The sequence below is a fragment of the Crotalus tigris genome, unplaced genomic scaffold (assembly GCF_016545835.1).
Source record: "Crotalus tigris isolate CLP2741 ecotype Arizona unplaced genomic scaffold, ASM1654583v1 scf7180000018340.3345759, whole genome shotgun sequence".
In the NCBI taxonomy this organism is placed as follows: Eukaryota; Metazoa; Chordata; class Lepidosauria; order Squamata; family Viperidae; genus Crotalus; species Crotalus tigris.
Window position 1 is genome coordinate 2722989 of NW_024096953.1, and position 21852 is coordinate 2744840.

The 21852-nt window shown below is 44.6% G+C and overlaps 1 protein-coding gene across 2 annotated transcripts in view; it reads right to left on the reverse strand.

Annotated features, from left to right (window-relative positions):
• Window positions 1–1178: 1178 nt before the first annotated feature.
• MCAM (melanoma cell adhesion molecule) overlaps window positions 1179–21852 on the reverse strand; it is a 29568-nt gene continuing 8894 nt past the window's right edge. The window contains exons 2-16 of one of the 2 annotated variants that reach the window (XM_039350623.1): window positions 16077–16207; window positions 13820–14030; window positions 13477–13547; window positions 12303–12390; window positions 10583–10762; window positions 9650–9777; window positions 8756–8894; window positions 8403–8518; window positions 7997–8138; window positions 7772–7896; window positions 6481–6613; window positions 6351–6383; window positions 5333–5474; window positions 4026–4143; window positions 1179–2506 (exon numbers count right to left, since the gene is read on the reverse strand). In XM_039350623.1, coding sequence (XP_039206557.1) covers window positions 2477–2506; window positions 4026–4143; window positions 5333–5474; window positions 6351–6383; window positions 6481–6613; window positions 7772–7896; window positions 7997–8138; window positions 8403–8518; window positions 8756–8894; window positions 9650–9777; window positions 10583–10762; window positions 12303–12390; window positions 13477–13547; window positions 13820–14030; window positions 16077–16207 — 1787 coding nt within the window. In that variant the 3' untranslated portion in view covers window positions 1179–2476. The other variant, XM_039350622.1, reaches the window with a different exon arrangement.

Below are 21852 nucleotides of genomic sequence, written 5' to 3' on the forward strand. Positions count from 1 at the left end.
TTATTTATTTTTTATTTTTCATTCTGGTAAGGGGCCCACTGAAGAGCTTGGTGGGAGGGGTGGGGGCCTTTAGGGAATTTCATGTGTGTCGATAAAAAGAGAAACAAAAGGAAAAGTTTTATTTTTAAATAAATTTCTTTGTTGTAGCACATGGCTTGTTTGATGTCAATGTCAGTTCTTGTGATAGGGAACCCCTTCCACCAGGCTGAGGTTCAGGGGCACCCCAGTTGTAGGGGTTCCCTGAGAATGATTTTTCCAGCAGTTTCGCATCAGTGAAAATTAGACCCATGACTCTAGACAAGAGCACTCCAAATTTGTCAACTTTTTAAGACTTGTGGACTTCAGCTCCCAGAATTTCTTGAGTCAACCATGCTGGCTTGGGGAACACTGGGAGTTGAAGTCCAAGCACCTTAAAGTTCCTGAGGTTGAACAACCCTGTCTAGACTTTGCTTGTAGACTTGATGGCCGCACACAAAGGCCAAGCTTTTGTCTATTGTGCATTGTTTGATAATGGGTGAGGCCCCCTTCTAGTGAACAGACACACTTGCACCGGGAGACCTCTCTCTCCCTCCTCTTAACACAGCTGATTTAAAATAACCGAAGCCATTCCCCATTCCTTTTTCCAGTCTCCATGTACACAAGAGGCCATTCTTGACTACTTCTTTAGCTTCTTTATTTTTCATTTATATATATATGTATATATATATAAAACCCTGAACTCAGACACTCTTAAATTTACACACGTCAACAAAAAATATATGTATATCTCCAACAAAAGCTTTCCATTCTGGCATCTCCTGACTTGCATGTAAAGCACAGCGGCCCCTCACTGTTTTGGTAACCCATTTAACCAGATATGTTTTCTAGCGAGATATTTACTATATGGTAGAGTTGTCCACCCTTGACAGCTCTTAAGACCTGTGGACTTCCAATTCCCAGAAAGTTGACTCAGCCTTCCATCCTTCTGAGGTCAGTGAAATGAGGACCCAGATTGTTGAGGGAGGACAATATGCTGATCCTGTAAACCAGTGTTTCCCAAACTTGACAATTTTAAGGCATGAGGACTTCAACTCCCAGAATTCCACAGCCAGCAACGCTGGCTGTGGAATTCTGGGAGTTGAAGTCCTCATGCCTTAAAATTGTCAAGTTTGGGAAACACTGCTGTAAACCGCTTAGAGAGGGCTGTAAAACACTGTGAAGCGGTATGTAAGTGTAAGTGCTATTGCTATTCCCCAGCCAGCCATGCTGACGGGGGAATTCTTGAGAGTTGAAGTCCACAAGTCTTAGTTGGACACCCCTGCTATATAAGGTCTTTCCTCCCCGCTTCAAATTTTATAAAGGTGAAAATAGGAAACTGCAGCCAGGAAGATCCCAGGAGAAGGAAAGGAGAGGAGGGAAAGGAAAAGGAGGAGGTATGAGTTGATTTCCACATAGGGATCTTGTCCATTCCAAGCAAGGATAGGTTCTAAAACATTCAAGACCATCAACCCTCCAGAGCAGCCAAACACATCTTCTGTATTTGGTCTCTGGCGGTGGCAGCTGCCTCTTCCTTCAAGGATCTCAGCTGGACAGAAACCCAAGAACCGCGTCTCCAATCCCCGTTTTTCTCTTGTTGCAGCCGAGGGAGAAGTGGGCGCTGCTGAGGGTCTTAGCAAAAATTACGGCAGTGGCTGTGAACTTGAGCAGGGATTTCTTTGGAACTGGAGGGAAGAGGGGACTAGCTGGAGATCTCTGATAAGATGTGACTACAGTTTTTACACACACACACAAAATTCCTCTTCTAGTGCTTTTCAAACTTGGCAATTTCAACTTTCAGGATTCTTAAAAGTTGCCAAGTTTGAAAAGCATTGCCTTGTTCCTATCCTAAGTAAGAACCACGGAAAGAACATTTCACTTATTAACCGAACAAATTCCCCCGGTGAGTGTCCTTAAACAAAAACTTCAGATGTGCTTCTTCCTTTTTCACTTTTGAGACTCGCGTCTTCTGTTCAACTTCAGCCATTCTCCATCTTGGATATGCTTTTTAAATGAACATTGCGATTTACCTCCTTACCGGAAACAAAGCCGCTTACCCATTATCCTGTGCTCCAGCTTTACAAATTGGGTGTTAATGGTGTAACCGTTCTAATTCTGAACTGACTGGCTTGTCCAGTATTAAATTGTGCCTACTTAAACCTTTTGTTCCCTTCTTTTCTAAAACCCGGAATGCAAACACATAACATACAACAGAACAGCACAGATCTGCCCACCCTCTTAACACAAATGCTCTGAAATTACAATGGATCAAACCACCTTTCCTTATTGTCTTCTTTGAAAAAAAAATCACATCCTCCTTGAAAAGACAGAAGGCAAGATTGCAGAATATCCTGTACTGGGTCCATCTGTGCGTTGTTGGTTACTTCGTTTCTGAATGACGGGGTGGGGTGAATGTTTTAGAGCGGGCAGGAGAAAATTTGAAGAAAACGGCCTGCTCTCTTCAGTTCCTCAGATCGATGTATTTCTCTCCCTTTGAGAGCCAAGAGAGGAAGATCTTGCATTAGGATCCAGAAAAGCATGCCTTTTTTTTTTTTTAAAGATCCCAATTCACCCAGAGTGATTTCTTGCTAGCACAGGGAGCAGTTGTGTGAACGAGAGCAAGTGACAAGTTTCAAGACGGCAAAAAAAAGCACATGCTGGCTATTTTTTGGGACTCTTGCAAACGACCCACTCTTCCTTCACTGGAAAGGAGAGGACAGAAGGTTGCCAAGCTGGCTCTGGGTTCAAAAGAAGCAGTGAAGCTGCAGTCCAGGGAGATGCTGAAGCGAGGCACGTCTGCGGAATGGGCTCAACCTGTTTCCTGCTCTAACGTCAAACCTGCATTTGCACCCTGTGGGGTAAAGAAACCAAACTGCCTGGATTCCCACGGCACAGCCCTAAAGAAAACCCGCCGCGCTGGGCAAAAAGGCCAGCTAGTTTTTCTCCAACCTGTTCCATGATCCCAGCCAGAGTGGGTGCCAGGGTGAGGTGACTGCAGAAAGATAGGGCTTCAGGGCAAAGGCCCACCTTTGTGGGTGCAAAGGAGAACTGCAGTCCCAAACAGAGATGGGAAGAACAGTATTTCTCAACTTGGGTGACTTTTTAAGATGTGTGGGCTTCAACTCGCAGAATTCTCCAGAATGCTGGCCAGGGAATTCCGGGAGTTGAAATCCACACACCTTCTTAAAAGTTGAAGTTGAGAAGCCCTGGGCTAGCAGCTCACAGAGGAAAGTGCTTTGTGCTTTGCGCTCTGTCGGTAGTCCACAGCCATTTGTTTAGCATCTGAAGTTGCAATGGTGCCGAAACAAGTGACTTACCATCAGTCTTTGCGCTCACAACCACCACAGCACCCCCACAGTTGTGATAAAAATTCAGGCACGGCAAGCGGCATGTATTTACAACAGTTGCAGCATCCTGAGGTCACCTCTGACCTTCGCAGCTGGCTTCCAACAAGCAAAGTCACTTAATGGCTGCATGATGGCAGTGATTTGCTTATCCACCATGGCAAAAAAAAAAGGGTTCTAAAATTGGGCATGACTGCCTTTGCTTAGCAACAGGCATTCCTGTTCCAATTCTGGTGTAAGCCGAGGACTACATATTAAATTGCCCAGTAGCATCCAAGCCACGATGCAACTGAAGTGAATTGCAAAGGAGGAATGAGTGTTTGGGTTTCTGATCATTGGAGCAAGTATTGACGGTATTGTCAGTGTTATCATTTTATTGGATTAGGAATACGTATTGTTGAGGATTTTAATCTTTTTTTTTAATCCTGTAAGCTGCCCAGAGTTGTGTTGTAGCGAGATGGGCAGCAAATAAATTTAATAATAATGAGAAAAGGGGATTCAGTCCACTAAGAAGGAACTGTTTGCTGACAGCCCATCTGCACCCCAAATGGTAGCAACGATCTGGAGGGGGACGATGGATGAAAGTTGCTCCCCCCCCAGGATACACCGATGGAGGGCCCTGAAGGAAAGCAACCCCCCACCTTTTCAGTTGCAGGAGCTGCCTACCTGGTCACCTGGCGATCTCTTCTCACCGTTGGCACCCTGCAGAAGACCCGCCTCTTCAGGAAGTTTATCTGATTTTACTTCAACTACAATCTCGTCTTTATGTGCTTCGGGCCTCGTGCTGAAGAGGAGGAGGAGGAGGAGGAAGGAGTGTGATAGTGTTGAGACAGATCCAGATGGGGCTCTGGGGAAGGGGGTTGTTAGGGGAGGGGGCATGCTGCAGGTCAGAGGGGGAGGGGCAGGGCAGAGTTGCTTAATCCAGGTGAAAAGACCCACAAGAGGCACTTTTGCTCAGTTTGGACACTTGGTTAATGTAAAGGCCTGTGGGAACGACCTCAGGAGATGGAAGGAGGAAGAATCGCAGACTCAACAAAAGGCATCTTGGTCCACAGAAGGAGAAACGGGCAGGAAGCATTTCAGAAGGGATCCTCCCTAGTTTTGGCAAAATTAAAACTATCGGAGGGGAAAAGTGCTTCCAAACTTGCAAGATTCTCCAAGCTTGACTCAGCCTTCCATCCTTCTGAGGTCAGTAAAATGAGAGCCCAGATTGTTGGGTCAATGTGCTGCCTCTGTAAACTGCTTAGAGAGTGCTGTGAAGTGGTATATAAGTGCTATTTATTTATTTATTTATTTATGAGACTTATATACCGCTTTTAAGTGCAAGCACTCTCTAAGCGGTGTGCACCAGTAAGCAATGTGTATATATATATATTTACATTGCCCCCAACAATCTGGGTCCTCATTTTACCTACCCCGGAAGGATGGAAGGCTGAGTCAACCTTGAGCTGGTGAGATTTGAACCGCTGACCTGCTGAACACAGTCAGCTAAAGTGGCCTGCAGTACTGCACTCTAACTGCTGCGCCACCTCAGCTCATATTGCTATTGCTATTCTGTTGTGGTAAGCTTACAATAAAGGTTGTACATGTGGTTGGTGCTCCTTCTCTAGACAACTCTGAAGGGCTGTTGTCAATCTTGTAAGTCTGAAAGTATTCCTCTACTTTCCTGTTTCCCTCTGGTTAATGCTTCCCACGGTTCCCACTGAGATAGCTGTTGGACAAGAGTTGTCCAGGCTTTGACTTTCCTTCCTGTACCAAGGCTGTCCTCACAGACCATTAGGGATTAGGGGGAATGTGGAGGTTCCCCATTGCTGATGTGGGAGGGGGGGCAAGGGAGCAGAAGCCAATCAAGCCACCCGCCCACCCCTCTCCCCTGCATTCAGAAGCCAGCTGTTGCTGGGTGAGATGAGATCAGGAAGCATGTGGCCTCGGACAGCCAAAGGGGAATTTCCCAGGAAATGTTCCCGACTTACATTTCTTGTTTGCCGGACCGTCCGCAAGCCAGCTTGCCTTTCTTGTGCAGGAAGTAAAGGACGGCACCCAGGATGGCGAAGACCAGCAGGAAGACGATGACTGCCACGATGATCACTCCTTTGCTGTCCTGCGTTATGGTCTCTTGAAAGGAAAGGAGGCAGACATGGAATGGAACATCTGATCTTGGCGGGGTTCCACTTGACGCATGAACAAGGGGCAGCGTTTGGGAAAGGAGCCTTGCTCAGGTCTCCTGCACTAGCCTCCGTTTGGGGGGGCTCGGCAGAAGGAAAAGCCATATCAGATGTCCCAGGGTAGGCTGGAGATCCCCCTAAAACAAGCGTCCAGGTGGGATCCTTGCCAGTGGCACTGCTTGAGAGTTGTGTCAAATGCAACACAGGCATGGATCAAGTTCAGCCTGGTCAAGAAGGGATCAAGCTTTCGTGTATAGAGTACAGGTAATCTTTGTCTTAATGACTGCTCACTTAGTGACCATTCAAACTTATGCTGGACCTTCCTGGGGGTACTTATGACCTGGTCTCAAAGTTCCAACAGATGACCCATCTCGTGATCATGTGACCAAATGTCGGGCACCCAACAATGGCTGCATTTATAGCCGTTTGCAGCGTCCCACAATCGCGTGACTGTGTCTTACAATAGACTTGTTGAAAACTGGCGTTCGTTTCTCGTTTTTGACAAAACCAGCCCAAAACAGCAATTGTGGCACCACTGCAGCCACTTTACGACCGCAGTATTTGCTTAATGACCTCAAAAATCAGGTTGATCACATGCCTGACCTTCCTTTTACAATTGGCACGACTTATGACGGAACTTTTAAGATATGCGAACTTCAACTCCCAGAATTCCCCAGCTGGCACGCAAAACTCTTCACCAAAGCCTCTTTTGTGAGTTACAAATGGGGCGTCTGCAGGGAAGGTGCCCCCCAAAGCCAAGAACACAGCTGCAGTGGAGTTCCTGCTGCAATGCTTTTTGGATAGTGTCTAACGGAGAAGCACTTACCCGTTTTGTCAGGATGGTCTTTGGTTTTCAGCCCTTGAAAGGAAGAAGAGACACACTGAGTAAACTCTTTGAGCCATCAAGACCTTTTTCTTGCAGAGGGGACGCTCCAAGGGGAGGGGGAACCACTTACGGAGTGGGAAGTGCTGATTCTCTGACCCCCACTCATTTTCACCACTGCAGTTGAGGCCTGATTTGAGGATTTCCTTGGTGACCAACACGGAGAGAGTGCTATTGTGGTGGTATTTCCGTCTGGATGTGTGCACCTTTAAAAAAAGATGGAACAGTTCCTATTTTGTTGAAGGGAATTCAACAGTGGGTTAGTTGTTATTATTAAATAGAAAGAAGGCGAGAAATTATGACCAGCAGTCCCAGGAAATGGAGCCTTAAAGATAGTCCTTGGTTTATGATCAGTCACTTAGCGACCAGTCGAAATTTCGACAGACTTGCAACCCAGTTTCAAAATTCTGATGTCATTCCTCTCCCCTCATGGTCATGTGACTGCATTTTGGATGCTCAGCAATCATACTGTATTTAGGGTCACTTGCAGCGCCCCACAATCACTTGACTAGAATTTATGTTTTTGTCAGAAATTGGTATTTATTTCCAATTTTCTGGCCAAACCCAGTCCGGAGAAAACAATGGATTCGCTTAATGACTGCAGCGTTCACTCAGGGAATGACACAAAAAAAACCCAAGCCTGGTTACAAGTATCATGACTTATGGCCATAATTTCCGGCTCAATTGTGGTTGTAAATCAAGGAGTACTTGTATAGGTGATGCCTCTGAAACTAGCAGTATTTATTCCCCTGCTCTTTTCAATTATTGTCTTTGAGGACTGCTGAGAATACCGGGGACCGCCAAGAAAACAAGTGAAGGGATTATCAACAAACCAGCTCAAAATTCTCACTTGGGACACCAATGACCAGGGGGTATTATTTGCACACTGGAATATTTTTCTCAAGAGTCCAAGCTAGATCCATTCCAATTTTGAAGCCAATTTTTCTTTTTTGGATTCTCTTTACACCCCTACTCCAGTTTGGGTCTGTTTTGGAAGAATTATCCGGCTAACAGACAATATAATCCCCCAATCTTGGCAGCTTTAAGAGGTGTGGATTTCAATTCCTAGAATCCCCCAGCCAGCTAGGGGATTCTGGGAATTAAAGTCCATACATCTTAAAGCTGCCGAGATTTGGAAATGCTGTTTTACCCCATTCTAGAGAACTGCAAAGAAGAGAAATAAAGAAATGAAAGAAAATGAGGATAAAGGTTGGTCTACGGCTGACATAATCTTAGCCAGTGTGGGCAGGAGAAACAAATGTTTTGGAAAGCAGAATTCTCTCTGTGTATGTGTGTCGGTAAGAGAGAAATATCCCTCTGTGAATGAACTTGGCCAAGGCGGGAGGCCAGAGGGACCCATTTACCGTGCCGTTACTTGTACTCCAGGAGATGTTCATTCGAGGCACCGAGTAGAAGCTGCAGGTTAGATCCACCACCTCCCCTTCCCGCACGCTCAGATTCTGCTTCAGAAGCACCTTTTGGGGCTTTGCTGAAAGGGGAGAAAGGGCAGATGCTGGGCACTGCCTTATGGTCCAAGAAGTGCCCAAGGGAAAAGGGGCTGGGAGCTACTGGGTGCCCTATGGTCCTACCTCGAACAGCAACAAAAATGTGCCGGGAGCGCACCCAATCGGAGAAGTCTGGCATTGTCACCACACAGGTATAATTGCCCATTTTCTCGTAGGTGATGGAAGTCAAGTTCAGGACGGCACCGTCTGCAATGAGCTTCCCTTTCTAGAATGAAAAAAAATCACCCTGTGGTCCCCTTTCCTTAGATTTTTTTTATTCCTTTCCTCCTGAGAATTTTGTCTCTTTCCCTCTCCTTTTCCAGCTCACAACTTCCTCCCATCTTTCACAAAATGAAAGTGAACCCCACCCATCTTGCATCCATGCCCTGCTCACCACCACCTTTCCCTCCATAATTGTCAAGTACAGCCCACCTTTGCCCCAAAGCCACCTAGCCACCCCACTGGGTACCACCACCACCAACAGCATTACCTTCTGCCACTGGAATTTCAAGGGTCCAGATCCTGTGGTGGAGCAAGTTAGGACCAGGTCTTCTCCTTCCACTGGTTCCTGGGTTCCAGCTGGGAAGATGGTGGGCACATCGAGGTCTGGAGGAGAGAAACAGGCTTAACCCTGAGCCTAATCTTTACTTAGCCTCAAAAGGGACAGACTTTCGAAGTGCCTACAACAATCTAGAAACCTTCCTGGAATTCCAGCAGTGTATATCTCTGATCGAAAGAAAGGGACATAATTTGGGATTAGAACTATAAATTCCCAGTAAGAAGCCAGCCTTGTCCCTGTCCTTTGAAATCAGAAATGACCACTGGGAGGGGAGAGCTACTCACAGTTTACCATGAGATCCACCGAAGCGATTAATTCGTCAAAAGTGTGCAGATCCAGGGCTTTGCACCAGTAGAGACCACTGTCGTTTCTCATGACGCTGGGAAATGACAGCTTCCCATCTGGGGACAAGTATTGTGTGTCCTGTTTAGGGCAAAAGAGGTGGTTAGTGGACTAGGAAGGAGACCCCCACCTCCCTCCCTCAGCATTCTGGTTTTTAACTTAATTAAATACTGTTTATTCCTTAATGTTTTAATGTCTGTAGCTCTGTTTTTACGACATTTTTAAAGCACTCAGAGTTGTTTGACAGGGAGATGAATAGCATATAAATCTATCTATCTATCTATCTATCTATCTATCTATCTATCTATCTATCTATCTATCTATCTATCTATCTACTTACCTACCTACCTACCTACCTACCTACCTACCTACATCACATTTTGATAAAAACCCAAGAGATAAAAAATACAAAATATGAAACATAAAACCTATAATATTAGAAATGTATGTCTAGATTGCAAATACAATTTTTCGCTTTCTTTGTCACAGCCAGGAAATCAGAAAAATTTCCATTATGGGCTCTATTGTGGCCCTCTGATTCCATATGTTGGATCCTTTGTTTTTCGACCTTGCAGTCACAATTTGATGACAGTATTTTGCCCAGATATAATAAATAAACAAAATAAATAAAAGGAGAGAGAGAAAGGGTAGGAGCAGAGCTAGATCTCCATGAAAAGGTTTCATTCAACAGGGTGTGTCTGACATGTATAAGCAGCTCCGTCAAACTGGGAAGGCTGCATTCGTACAATCTTACCTGATTTGCTTATAGTTAGTCATTCCATGGTTTAGCAAGATGTGTGGCAAAGTTGGAGTGGGGTCTGGGATAAGAAGCTCACCTCTGTCTTGAATAAAGTGTATTCAGGAGGTGGATTCCCATCACCTTCACAGACCAAGGTCACGTTGTCTCCTTCCTTCAACTCTTGGTTAGGTTGGTCCAGTATAAAACTGAGGTTCTTGGTGGCATCTACGAGAAAAGCAGAGCAAAACCATCCGTCTTCTGCAATAAGCTGCCATGGATTATGGGGTTTGAGGTCCACCTTGGCTTCCTTAGCAAGGCTGGGGATGGGAAGTTTAGTAAAAATATTCAGATTTCCCTGACTAGTTTTCATTCTGGACCCCAGTCTCCTCCTATGATTTATTTCAGGTGCCCCATTGAATGTCCCCTGGGAAAGATTTTAGGTAACTTTTTTTTGGGGGGGGGGATCTTCGTTGAATTTTACATGCAGTGAAAGCTGCCTTGGGAAATCATTATCTTGAAAACTGGATAGAAATAAACAAATGTTTGTTTTCATTGTTTGCATATATACATATATAAATATAATCAGTATTGATTGGTTGTCATACAAACAATATTTTGTGTGTGCATGAAAACCAATTAATAATCTCTATAATTCAGCAGGTGGCAGCACTGGTTCACATTTATAACTGGTTGCAGCGTTGTGTGGTCCTGTGATCACAATTCATGGGATTTATTTTTGCCAGTTTCTGATGGAAAACACCATGGGGAAGCTGGATTTGCATGCACAACTTGACTTATGATCACATGACTTGACCTACAATTGGGGAGACTCAACTTAGGACTGTGATAAAAACGGTCATCCAATCAGTTCCAGAGACAGGTGACTCAGCTTACGACCGCAATGACTTGTGACTGAAATTCCGGTCCTTATTGTAATCATAAGTTGAGGATTACCTACGTCAGTTGCCAGCTTTACCAAGCCCCGCCTCCTATGGACCCCACCCAACCCAAGTGCTGAGTCCAGACTTACAAAAAACGTTAATTTTGAAGCTCTCTGACACAGCAGTCTTGTTTGTCCCCATCAGGGTATAATTGACTTGGCAGTGAAACTCAGCCTCGCGATCCTCTTTGGTGACACGGGACGAAAGCATGCTGCGGACGGTGATCAGGCCGCTGGATTCCGTGATGACGGTCGGGTAGATCCCTATTTCTGGTGGAGAAAAAAGACGAAAGCAATGAGGTCAGCCTTGTTCCAAATAACTAACCTGGAGAGGAACAGGTCAGGTTCAAAGTGTAGCAAAAACAATTGTGGTAACCCAGGAACGCTCATCCGTTTGATCAGTCACATTGAATCGATTTTGTTTTTGAGATAGCGGATCAAGGACGGCATCGTACATTCAGAGGAGAAGTTCCTTCAGTTGTGTAATCATGTTTTAGTCCAGGAGTGTCCAACCTCGGCAACTTGAAGACTTGTGGACTTCAACTCCCAGAATCCCCCCATTCCCCATACTGGCTGGGGAATATTGGAAGTTGAAGTCTACAAGTCTTCAAAAATTGCCAAGGTTAATATTATTAAAGAATAGAAGACTATTATGTTTGGAAGGTCATGACCTACAAATAGGTTGGCACGCTATGCTGTGGGATCATAAATATAAGACAAATAAATATTTCCGAAGGCACTATATCAGACAAGCTTTAATTGATGTATAGGTTAAAATCTGGCAACCAAATTATACCCAAGTTCCCAGTTAGATCTCATCGTTAGAAATGCATGTACACCCAAAGTTTATCCAACTGGGAAAGATTATAACATATAAAAATATCCTAGACGAGAGAGGGGAATTGAAGCCCAGGAAAATTCTTCAACAAAGGAGTGTTTTATTTGATGTTACACATTCTCACAGCTGCTAGATTGGTGTATGCTCAAAACTGGAGGAATAAAGGAATTCCAACAGAAGAAGAGATTATATATAAAATTTTATCGTGTGCTGAAACGGATAGGCTCATAATGGAAATGAAGGATAAGACAGATCAGACTATTTCGAGATCTGGGACAAATTTTATCACTGGTGTGAATCAAGGAGAACTGCTCGGGTTTTAAATTAGAGTTCAGATAGAATTATATATAACTGTATATATAACTGTATTGTATAGAAGAATATGTTTATATAGAGATCAAGAACTATGTATTAATTACATATATCAAGAGGAACAAATTGTTAGGAATATTTATTTTGGAATGTCACATTATGTCCATCTTTGTTTTTAACTGTACTATAAATAAAAAACTTTTTAAAAAATTGCCAAGGTTAGACGCCTCTGTTTTAGCCAAATCTGTCATATTCGGAAGTCTTGCCTACTATTAAGCCATCATCCCCATAGGGTAGAGTCTGAAGGTTGAAACACTGGTCTTTCCTGCTCTCAAGTCAAAAGATTTCCATCCCATCTTCTCCTGCTTCATCTTTAACCTCTTTGCTTTTCAGCCCAGAGGGGTCCTCAAAGCCATCATCTTCACATGCCACCCCAAAGAACTAAACACTTATTGCTGGGGAAACAAGTCTCTCCTGGACCCAGAATCAGATGGCATCGTTCTCACCCACAGGACAGGGAATAGAAGAAGATAATCAGATTTTCCTGGATCACAAGATGCCAACCTTAGAACAGGGCCCTTCCTTTTTCTGGATGACCTTGTGAGCCCTTTTCTGGCTCCATGTCTAGGGTGAGCTTTGGAGAACCTCAACAAGACGTACCTTCATCCTTGGGGTGAAGGGCTTCCCTGTTCTTGTACCACACGATGCTTGGAAGCGGGAAGCCATTGCGGGCAGTACAGGTGGCTATCTGAAGAAGAGAAACACTGACAAGATCAGGCCTGGCAGCTCTTTAGGAGTGAACAGCTCAGATATTAACATGGGTTCAGGGTTCAAATTCCAATTTGGAGGTAGAAATGCTTTTCACAGAGCTAAAGGGGAAATCCGCCCTTGGCAACCATCATCTAAGGCAGAGATGTCCAACCTTGCTAACTTTAAGACTTATGGACTTCATCTCCCAGAATTCCCCAGCCAGCATGGCTGGCTGGGGAATTCTGGGAGATGAAGTCCACAAGTCTTAAAGTTGCCAAGGGTGGACACACCTTATCTAAGGGATTTGATTTCTATACAGCTTATGCAGATTATATCAACCCCATTATTCTGTGCCTACCTCCTCTGTTCCAAGGACTTGTAGAGATTAAATTAATACTTTTCTCTACTTGTCCCCAAATATATGTGTATGCCCCAAATTTATCCCAATCTATGAATTAAAATAAAAAAGAGACCACACAAAAAAGGGCATGATTTAAAACCCCTTACTGACTGTTTGTGGGAAACAGAAAACAAGGAAGTTACGACACCTGCTTTTGAGAATTAAAATTAAAATAATAGATTATAAATGAAAGCAGTGCTAGAGTCAGAGGGGAACTTAGATTTATTCTTAAAACTTCTGTAAAAGAAAATTGGTGGTCATTTCTTTTTTTCCCCCTTTGATTTCTGCCTTTTGTTTTTGCTCTTTTCTTCTCTCTTCTTTCTTTTTCCATTCCAAATGCTAGTTCTTGCCAGTTTTGATATTATATTCAAACTTTTTTATATTGGAGGAAAAGAAAATCGCATGATCTATTCTGTAGCTCTCAGAGGTGAGAAGTAAAAAAGACAGAATGTCAGGAAATAGCAGCTGTGCAAGCACATTACAAAAAATTGAAATTAAAAAGTGGGCCTTTGCACAATTGTCACCTTCATTTCCCTGACTTCTCCCTGCTCCACTTGGACCTTTCCAGGAGAAGCTGGATGCCTTCAGAGCAGGGGATGGACCAGACAGAGGTCCAAATCTTGGGGTGAAGTCCCCTGCAGATATGCTAAATGTAACATCCAGGCAACACAGAGTGATCCCTACCTCTTGAAGTGTGGGTTCAGAAGCTCGCCATCCATCTTTCGCCAGCTGAAACTCGGGGGCTTCTGGGGCTTCTGGAAGAGAAAAGGATCAAGACAGAGGTCAGGCTGTGTGGCAGAAGGAAGGGGCTTTCCACCGCTTGGACCTTCCTTGCAAATCCCCCAAAACCTGAGATATAGGTTAAGTCAGTGTTTCCCAAACTTGACAATTTTAAGGCATGAGGACTTCAACTCCCAGAATTCCACAGCCAGCGTTGCTGGCTGTGGAATTCTGGGAGTTGAAGTCCTCATGCCTTAAAATTGTCAAGTTTGGGAAACACTGGGTTAAGTGGAGGTGGACCACTCACTTGAGACCTGTAGCTTGGTCCGGTTCTCGCTGACACCGAGGCTGCCGAGCCCCACTTGGCAGAAGTAGAGCTTGGCATCTTGTGGAGTGACCTTCTTGATGGTGAGGGAGAAATTCTTGGCAATGTTCAGACGGTCTCTGTACTGGTCTTCTGCCCAGTTTTCCTTGTCTTGGATCAAGGAGATGATTCTCTTCCGTGCCATGTTTTCCCCCTGAAAAGTCCAAGAAAGGGGGCGAGCAAGAGAAATGGGAGAGGGGTCAGGACAGAGAGGAACAGAGATGACTTGCAGAGGGTCCACAGAGGATGGGCAAAAAAAAGTCAAGATACCCACCACCATGGGAAATCTGAAGCTCAGTCTGGTTTTTATGGGTTCCAACAATGGCTGCTGCATCTGGATCATACCTTGTGTAGATCCCCCTAAAGGTGGGCCATTTGAGGCCAACTCCTCCTGGGGGACTGTCTTCTCCACCTGCAGCCCAGAATCAAGACCTCCAGACAATGCAGTGGGGGTTGATCTGAAATCCACCAAGTGACGGCTGGGAAGAATTACACTGTTACGTCCAAGCCAAGATTGAAGGACTGAGAAGATGTGAGAGCATCAAAATGAATATGCTGTTTTGTTGTTTTTTTAATAGAATTACTCTGAGTTATAGTGCAGTTTTAGGATTAGGATTAGCACAACTGGATCTAGAATTTGGGTTGCTTGTTAAGTGAATCATTTCCAATTTTACAACTTTTTTTTGCCACCATTATTAAGTGAATTGCAAATGGTGAACACAAGACCCTGGAATGCTGTATGGTTGGAGATAGGGGCCACCCCAAGATGAATTTGTTGCATTTTTCCAAGCAAAGCCAGATTATTGGGAAACTGACCCAGGGTTTTCAAGTACGCCTCTAGGTAATCCTTGACCTTCAACCATTTGTTTAGCAACTGTTTGAAGTCACAAGGGCATGGAAAAAGGGACTTACAATGGTCCTTGCGCGTATGACCCTCACATTATCCTCACAGTCGTGGGATCAAAATTCAGGTGCTTAGCAACAGGTATGTATTTACAAGGACTGCAGCATCCCAGGGTCTTGTGTTCACCATTTGCAACCTTCTGACAAGCCAAGTCACAAAGTGATTCACTTAACAACAGTGGCAAAAAAAAGTTGTAAAATTGGATGTGATTCACTTAACAAGCAACCCACATTCTAGATCAGCGGTTCTCAACCTATGGGTCGCGACCCCATTTGGGGTCGATCGACCATTTCTCGGGGGTCGCCGAACAAGGCGATCCGCCATTTCCCCCCCTCAGGGGGCGCCGCCGTGCATGTGCGCCGTGCATGGGAGCGCCGCCACGCATGCGCGCCACACATAGGGGGCGCCGCCGCGCATACGCGCCGCGCATAGGGGGCGCAGCACGTTTGTGTGACGGGGGTCGCCGTCACACAAACGTTGAGAATCACTGTTCTAGATCCAATTGTGCTAATCGTAATCCGAAAACTGCACTATAACCCAGAGCAATTCTATTTTTAAAAAAACCCAACATATTCATTTTGACCTTTTTTGGAAGGCAGCCACATTCCAACAAATCCAACTGAGCATTACTGAAACTTCCATAAAAGTAAGACTAAGAATTTTCCTTCAGAGTAAATTATAAAATAAATTGTCGAATGGGGGCAGTGTTGAACTTCTTGATGCAAGAGACATGCTTAGTTAGTCCTGTTTTACACAAAAACCAACCTATCTTTAAAAATTATCTATTTTAAAGCTATTTTTTAAAATCAACCCTTTAGAACAGGTAAGAAGTCATCCTTTTTTATTCCCCTGCTTGCCGTTCCCAGAATTATTATTATCAGCAATCGTATTTTTTAAACTTGCATGCTGTCTGAGTCTGAAGGACTCTGGGCAGCTCACGACCATCAAAGAAATGACAATAAAATCAATAAAAACCAGAGATAAAAGAAGATTAAAACTTTGAAACAACCCAAACCTCTTTTATTCCTGGAACCATCAAATGCGGTGCTAACAACATTTTACACTCCAGGAAGATTTGCCAAAGTTAGCATTTCAAAAATGATGAAGGGAAAACTGAGTGTCATGATCACAAAAAGATAAACCTACAGGAACAGGAGGCAGAAATGAGACAGCATGGCTGCCCTAGAGCTCTTTGTTCTTCAAAAGCTTCCATACATTTCCACCCTTGGTGGTACTTCATGGAAACCAACATTTCTTCCACCTCCCCACCCCAAAAAGCTGATTTTTTTGACTTACAGAGAACCAGTTGATGTAAGCGTAGCTGCTGTTCTCTGGGAGAGAGAACTCACAGTTAATAACAGCTGTTTCCCCAATTTCAGCTTCTACCACATCTGGCATGGAAACTTCTACATTTGCTTCTGCATCTCCTGGAGGAGGAAAAAAAAAAAAACAGAATTAAGGGCTACAGTCATACCTATCTAGCTTCCATAGGACTGCCCCCAGTTTTGGCTCTAAGTCCACCCTATTAGGAAAATCAATTCTACAGGTAGATTAGTAGGTAGGTAATCCTTGACTTATGACGGTGGCTTAGTGACCGTGTGAATTTATAACAGACATCCTGTGAGGAAAAACAATCTTTTGGCTCTATGTCCACCCTATTAGGAAAATCAATTCTACAGGTAGATCATTAGGTAGTCCTTGACTTATGATAGTCACTTAGTGACTGTGTGAATTTATAACAGACCTCCTGTGAGGAAAAACCATCTTTTGGGAGGAGTGAAAGCATGTTAGGAAGATATAAATATAGAAGGACTACATGCTAATTGGCACAACCTTGACATCTTCAATTCTCAGTCCATTTTATCAGAACTGCTATGGCAATACAACTGACACGTTCCTTTTCAAGAGAATGACTCTTTCTTGTGGATAGCAACAGTAGATGGGCAGGAGAATAACGAGGTTTGCTAATTAGAACTATTAGGATGCTTCTATCATCTGTTATCTTTGCCGATCTGTGATTATCACTTTCTCCTCCTTTCCTGAAAAGTATGAAGGAATCCCTCTCAATTTTCTAGAAGCAAATTCCTCCAGGGCTCATTGAATAATCAATCAATCAATCAATCAGAATAGAGCTGGAAGAGACCTTGGAGCTCTCCTGGTCCAGCCCCCTGCTCAGAAAGGAGACCCTAGACCAGGGGTCTTCAAACATGGCCCTTTTATGACTTGTGGACTTCAACTCCCAGAATTCCTCAGCCAGGCAGTCTGGCTGAGGAATTCTGGGAGTTGAAGTCCACAAGTCATAAAAGGGCCAAGTTTGAAGAACCCTGCCCTAGACCATTTCAGACAGGTGGCTGTCCACTGCTTACTGCAAAAACTGAAATGAGTCTTGATTATTGGTTTTATTTTTGCATCCTGTGTTTGATTCTATACTCCCCAGAGGTACTTAAGGCCCGGTTTCAAAGGTTCTGATGGCCACTTCCCTTTTCCATATTCACACGATCCCATTTTGGGCACTTGGCATTTGCAGAGTCCTGTAGTCAACCACTTAATGGCCACCATGTCAGGCACAAGTAACCAGGGGCGTTCACTGAATTCAAAGCACAGAAGAGTTTATTGTTGCTACCTCTAATACAAGGATCTAGTCAACTAACAATCAAAGCTAAATTGGCACTAGATAAGGATCAATGAATTCACAGGGGGCTGGACCTAGGTCTTTTGTGACGACGCAATGACTTCAAACTGATGACACACTTAACCCCGCCTTCCAGCTCAGCCTCTTCTTCTCCTACACACCATGACTTAGGACCACAATTAGAAGGTTTACCCCTTTCTGCAGGATGAATTCAAGCCCTTGAAGTAACCTTTCTACCAAAATGATACATCACGTTTTCTTGCCTTCAATCTGTAGGCCTTCCAGTGAATCGGACCAAATCCTATAGTTCTCATCTTCAATGCCCCAGCTTGAAGGAAGGTTGGAGGTTTCTGCCCCCTTCCCCCACCCCACTGCATGCAATAGACAGTTAACTCCAAAGCTTCTTCTGAAGATCCCACCAAAGAATCATCCCGACGGGATGGCGGTGGTTTTTTTTCTCCCATATACCCCTTGGGAAATCTCTTTTCATTGGTCCTGAGTTTGATCACCAAACTTTCTCCAAAATGTAACCTTCTTTCGCTCTGTCTTTTTTTTAAGTGGGGGTAGCGGTTGAATTTCTTTGCAGACCAGCCCTGAGAAGGTCATTCCCATCAACTTCAAAACCAGCAAACTTCCCAGAACTCTTTGCAAGGGAGCAGGTGCAAAGCTGCAGGATGAATATCCTGCACAAAACAATTCTTGTTTGAGAGAGGCCTCTCCTTGGCAGCTCTGTTTGCTCTGCCCAGCTCTTTTGCGTGGCCCACAATCCTTCCCCCCTCCCCTTTGGAGAGGAACCCACGCATTGGCTGAACATCTGTTGGGTTTCCAGGCATCCACCAAATGGGCGCGATTGCTGCACTTAGCAGGTGGGGATTCAGTTCTTCCTCTTGCTTCACAGAAGGGGATCTCAAATTATTCCTGACGATACCCAGGCTGTCATATAGCAAGAATCCAACTTCTCTGAACAAGGAAGCCAAGAAGCAAGGGAGACTGAGAGAAAAATCCGAAGGGTCAGTGACCTTCTTGCATCATTGTGTTCTCAATCCCCAAGAAGCCACAGCCCTCATAATAAGCTGCATTAGACATCCAAATCTTCTAAATATGGAGGTTTTATTTAGCTAGATTAAATAACAGCTATTGATAGAGCTGATGATTCACTAGGGAGTTGCCATCAGGCCTGACGTAAGGATAAAGGGCAGGCATTAATTCTTAAATATTCCTCCCCCGAAGATGAACTTCTGCAGCAAGGAGAGGATTGGGAATCCCATCTACCACCTCACCTCACTCCAAAAAGAGCAGCCATGAAGGACTGGCAAGCTCATAATGAGATTCCCATGAATGAGGACCAAGCCCTGAATTAGGCAGAAGTGGAGAATTCTCTGGGTTGCAAGACGAATATGACCAGCTGGTCAGGTTGGACCACCAACTAGGTAGCCTGGAGCACCTGAATCAATGCAGAAGATGGCGGATCTTCACGTCCTTGGCTGATCTAGAAAAAGCCAAATGAAGCCACATATAGTTAGTCTTTGAGGGGAAACTAGCAGGAAGTCTCACAGGTGTTGGTCGGATTGGGAGTTGCATGAGATAAAACATCTGGAGAAGGTAAGGAATGGCAAACCGCTTCCATATCGCTGCCAGGAAAGTTACATGGGTGTGTCCAGAAAGTCACCAGGAATCAAGGTGAATTCAAAGAAGCTTATTCCAAGTGTCAATAAACATGGCAACCACTTAACTTGACTAAACCAGGGCAGTACAAGTGGGTTCCTCCTTCAAAACTCAGTGTTGGAAGGATGGGGTAAGTGCACTCTGCTCCATTCCTTTTGTCTTTGGATAATCACTTTGGCAGGCCAACAGGCCCAATAAAAACCACCATTTGACCACTGGAACTCTCAGCTTCCCACATCCTAAAACATGGATGTAGCTTGAGTAGCTCGTCATGAGGAAAAACACAGCTAAAGATGACCTTGTCCCAGACAGACACGTCTGAGGACACTTCTACTGATTGCTTTTTGAATGTATGTCTTCTAAAATTGTCCTGGACTGTTGCAATAAGCCATCTTGGCCTTTGCTTTGTTTTTAAGCCTTAATTAGCATATACCCATTACAGCACAGATGGGCAGTCATAAAAAAAAGTAGAACAAGAACCAGCCATGAACACAAGCTCTAAAGTTGATTCTTCTTTGCTGTGACCACATGGCCACCATCTTCATTTTTTCTTTCATCCTCCCATGGGTGGAAACTGGCTTGGTGGCAAAGAATTGGGGGGGGGGCACATGCAATGGTTTAGTGGCTCCTTAAACAGCCTCTTTTCTGGTAGCCCAGAACAAAGCTTTGTCTCTTCCCAAATAAAATCAACATTCTTGCCCAGCTGAACATCACCAGAGACAACCCCAGAGTGAGCACAGATGACCTTCAGCACTAAGCAAATGTGAAACATGATGAGGCGTGATGTTTCCATGCAACCAGCCTACAAAGCCCGGCTCATTGAATTGGACAAGCTTCAACAGTTTGTTCTGTTTACTTATTTGCTCTGGTTTGTGTGCTGTTCCTCTGTAGAGACTCTGGGCCTGAAGGCTGTAAGGAGAGAGACAGAGAAAGAGAGAGAGAGAGAGAGAGAGAGAGAGAGAGAGAGAGGGAGGGAGAGAGAGAGAGAGAGAGAGAGAGAGAGAGAGAGAGAGAGAGAGAGAGAGCACCACTCATTAAGAGGTGTGGATGGGACTGGACACCAGTAGGAAAGAAAAAGGAGCTGCGTGAACAATCCAGGTAGACATCTAGGTGACTTCTCCTCCATCCACCCCATTTGATGAGTCCTCAAAAGATCTCCATGGGTGAAGCAAGGGCTGCTCGCTGATGGTTCGGTAGCTGAGATTGTTTCCAGCCCCAGGCAAGTAATGGAAGTGCTGGCCGCAGTCCAGGGGAAAGCAATCAGCTTCAATTGATCCAGTGCTAGGGCAGGGCCTTGGGGGAGGCTGATAAGTCTTGGTCATGAGGAAGAAAACAAGCTTCAGTCTATAAAACAACAACTCTCGGATCTCTGGGAGAAGGTTCTTGGCGCTTGTGAGCTCCAGTTCACTCCAGACAATGAAGGTGTCACAAGTTCTGCAGCTCAGCCAAAAGGATGGATGGTAACTCCAAGAGAATCATCTAAATGGCTTGCTCTCATTCCAGATCTGATGGTTGGAATAATCAAGGAAAGCCTGATGTGCTGGATTCAGGATCAGTCAGCAGAGTGGAGAGAAACCACCTTCAGGAGACTGGCAAAAGACAGATGGAGGCATCAAGTTGGTGCTGCAGAAGTTGACACTGAGCTGATATTGAGAAAACCATTCTGCCCAAATTTGAAGAGGTGGGGGAAATTCTTGTAGGATTCTACCCAGAATGAGCCAACGTATCACTCTTACCACTGCAATTCAAACCAATAGTCCCCACCTGCTTGTTGACGAACTCAATAATCTGCTTCCATTGGCCACACAGGACTTCCATCAGGGTATTGCAGTGAATTTACAAGCCACACTCACAAAGAGAGAATCACAGTTGGACATGGCCATGAAATCCAGCCTCCCTGCTCAGCACAGGAATCCAAATATCAGTGTCCCCGAAGGCTAGCTCTTCCACCTCCATTGAACATCTCCAGCAAAGCTCTCTGATTCCACCACTCTTCCTACTAGAAGACCATCCTAACAGACCATCACTGAAGAGACTCATTCCCTGTCCTATGGAATAAGAAAGAACAATTCCTATTTTTCTTTTTTGTAACTTTCTGTTTTTTATCTCTTGACATTGAGGTCCTTGAAAAGGAACACCAACTCTAAGCCAACTCTTCTCCAGGTCCAACTATCTGTCTCCAAAGAATGGCTTCCAAGCCACAAGAGATGGTGCTGAAAAAGAGGAATGTGAAGTCGGAAAAGGTTCTTAGCAAAGCCACAGAGTACCTGTTTCCATGCTGAAGAAAGAACAGGAAGGTGAAAAAGAGAGGACAAATCTCAGAAGAAGACCTTACCAACCAGAACCAACAATCTTGATTCAAATTGAATTAGCTGGTGCTTCTTTCTATATCCCTATAAAGGTAGCTACGATGTGTATCAATGAAATGAGCTACAGATTAGCCCACAATGCAGGTGAAGCCTAATTATCCACAGGGCTAGAAAAGGTAGGAAGCTACATTTGAGAAAAATGATGTGTGTGCCTCAACCCAATGAAGTAATGACCTACAAGCAAGATAAGAAGCAGAATTTATGTCTTTCTGAACATTTTCAATATCTGACCGCTATACAGGTGATCCATATTCACAGCATCTAAGCCAGTGGTGACGAACCTATGGCACGGGTGCCAGAGGCGGCACTCAGAGCCCTCTCTGTGGGCACACGTGCCGTCACCCCAGTCCTAGGCCTTCAGCTGGGTTTTATAAAACCTTTTCGCTTTAGGCCTCCACTGCCATGT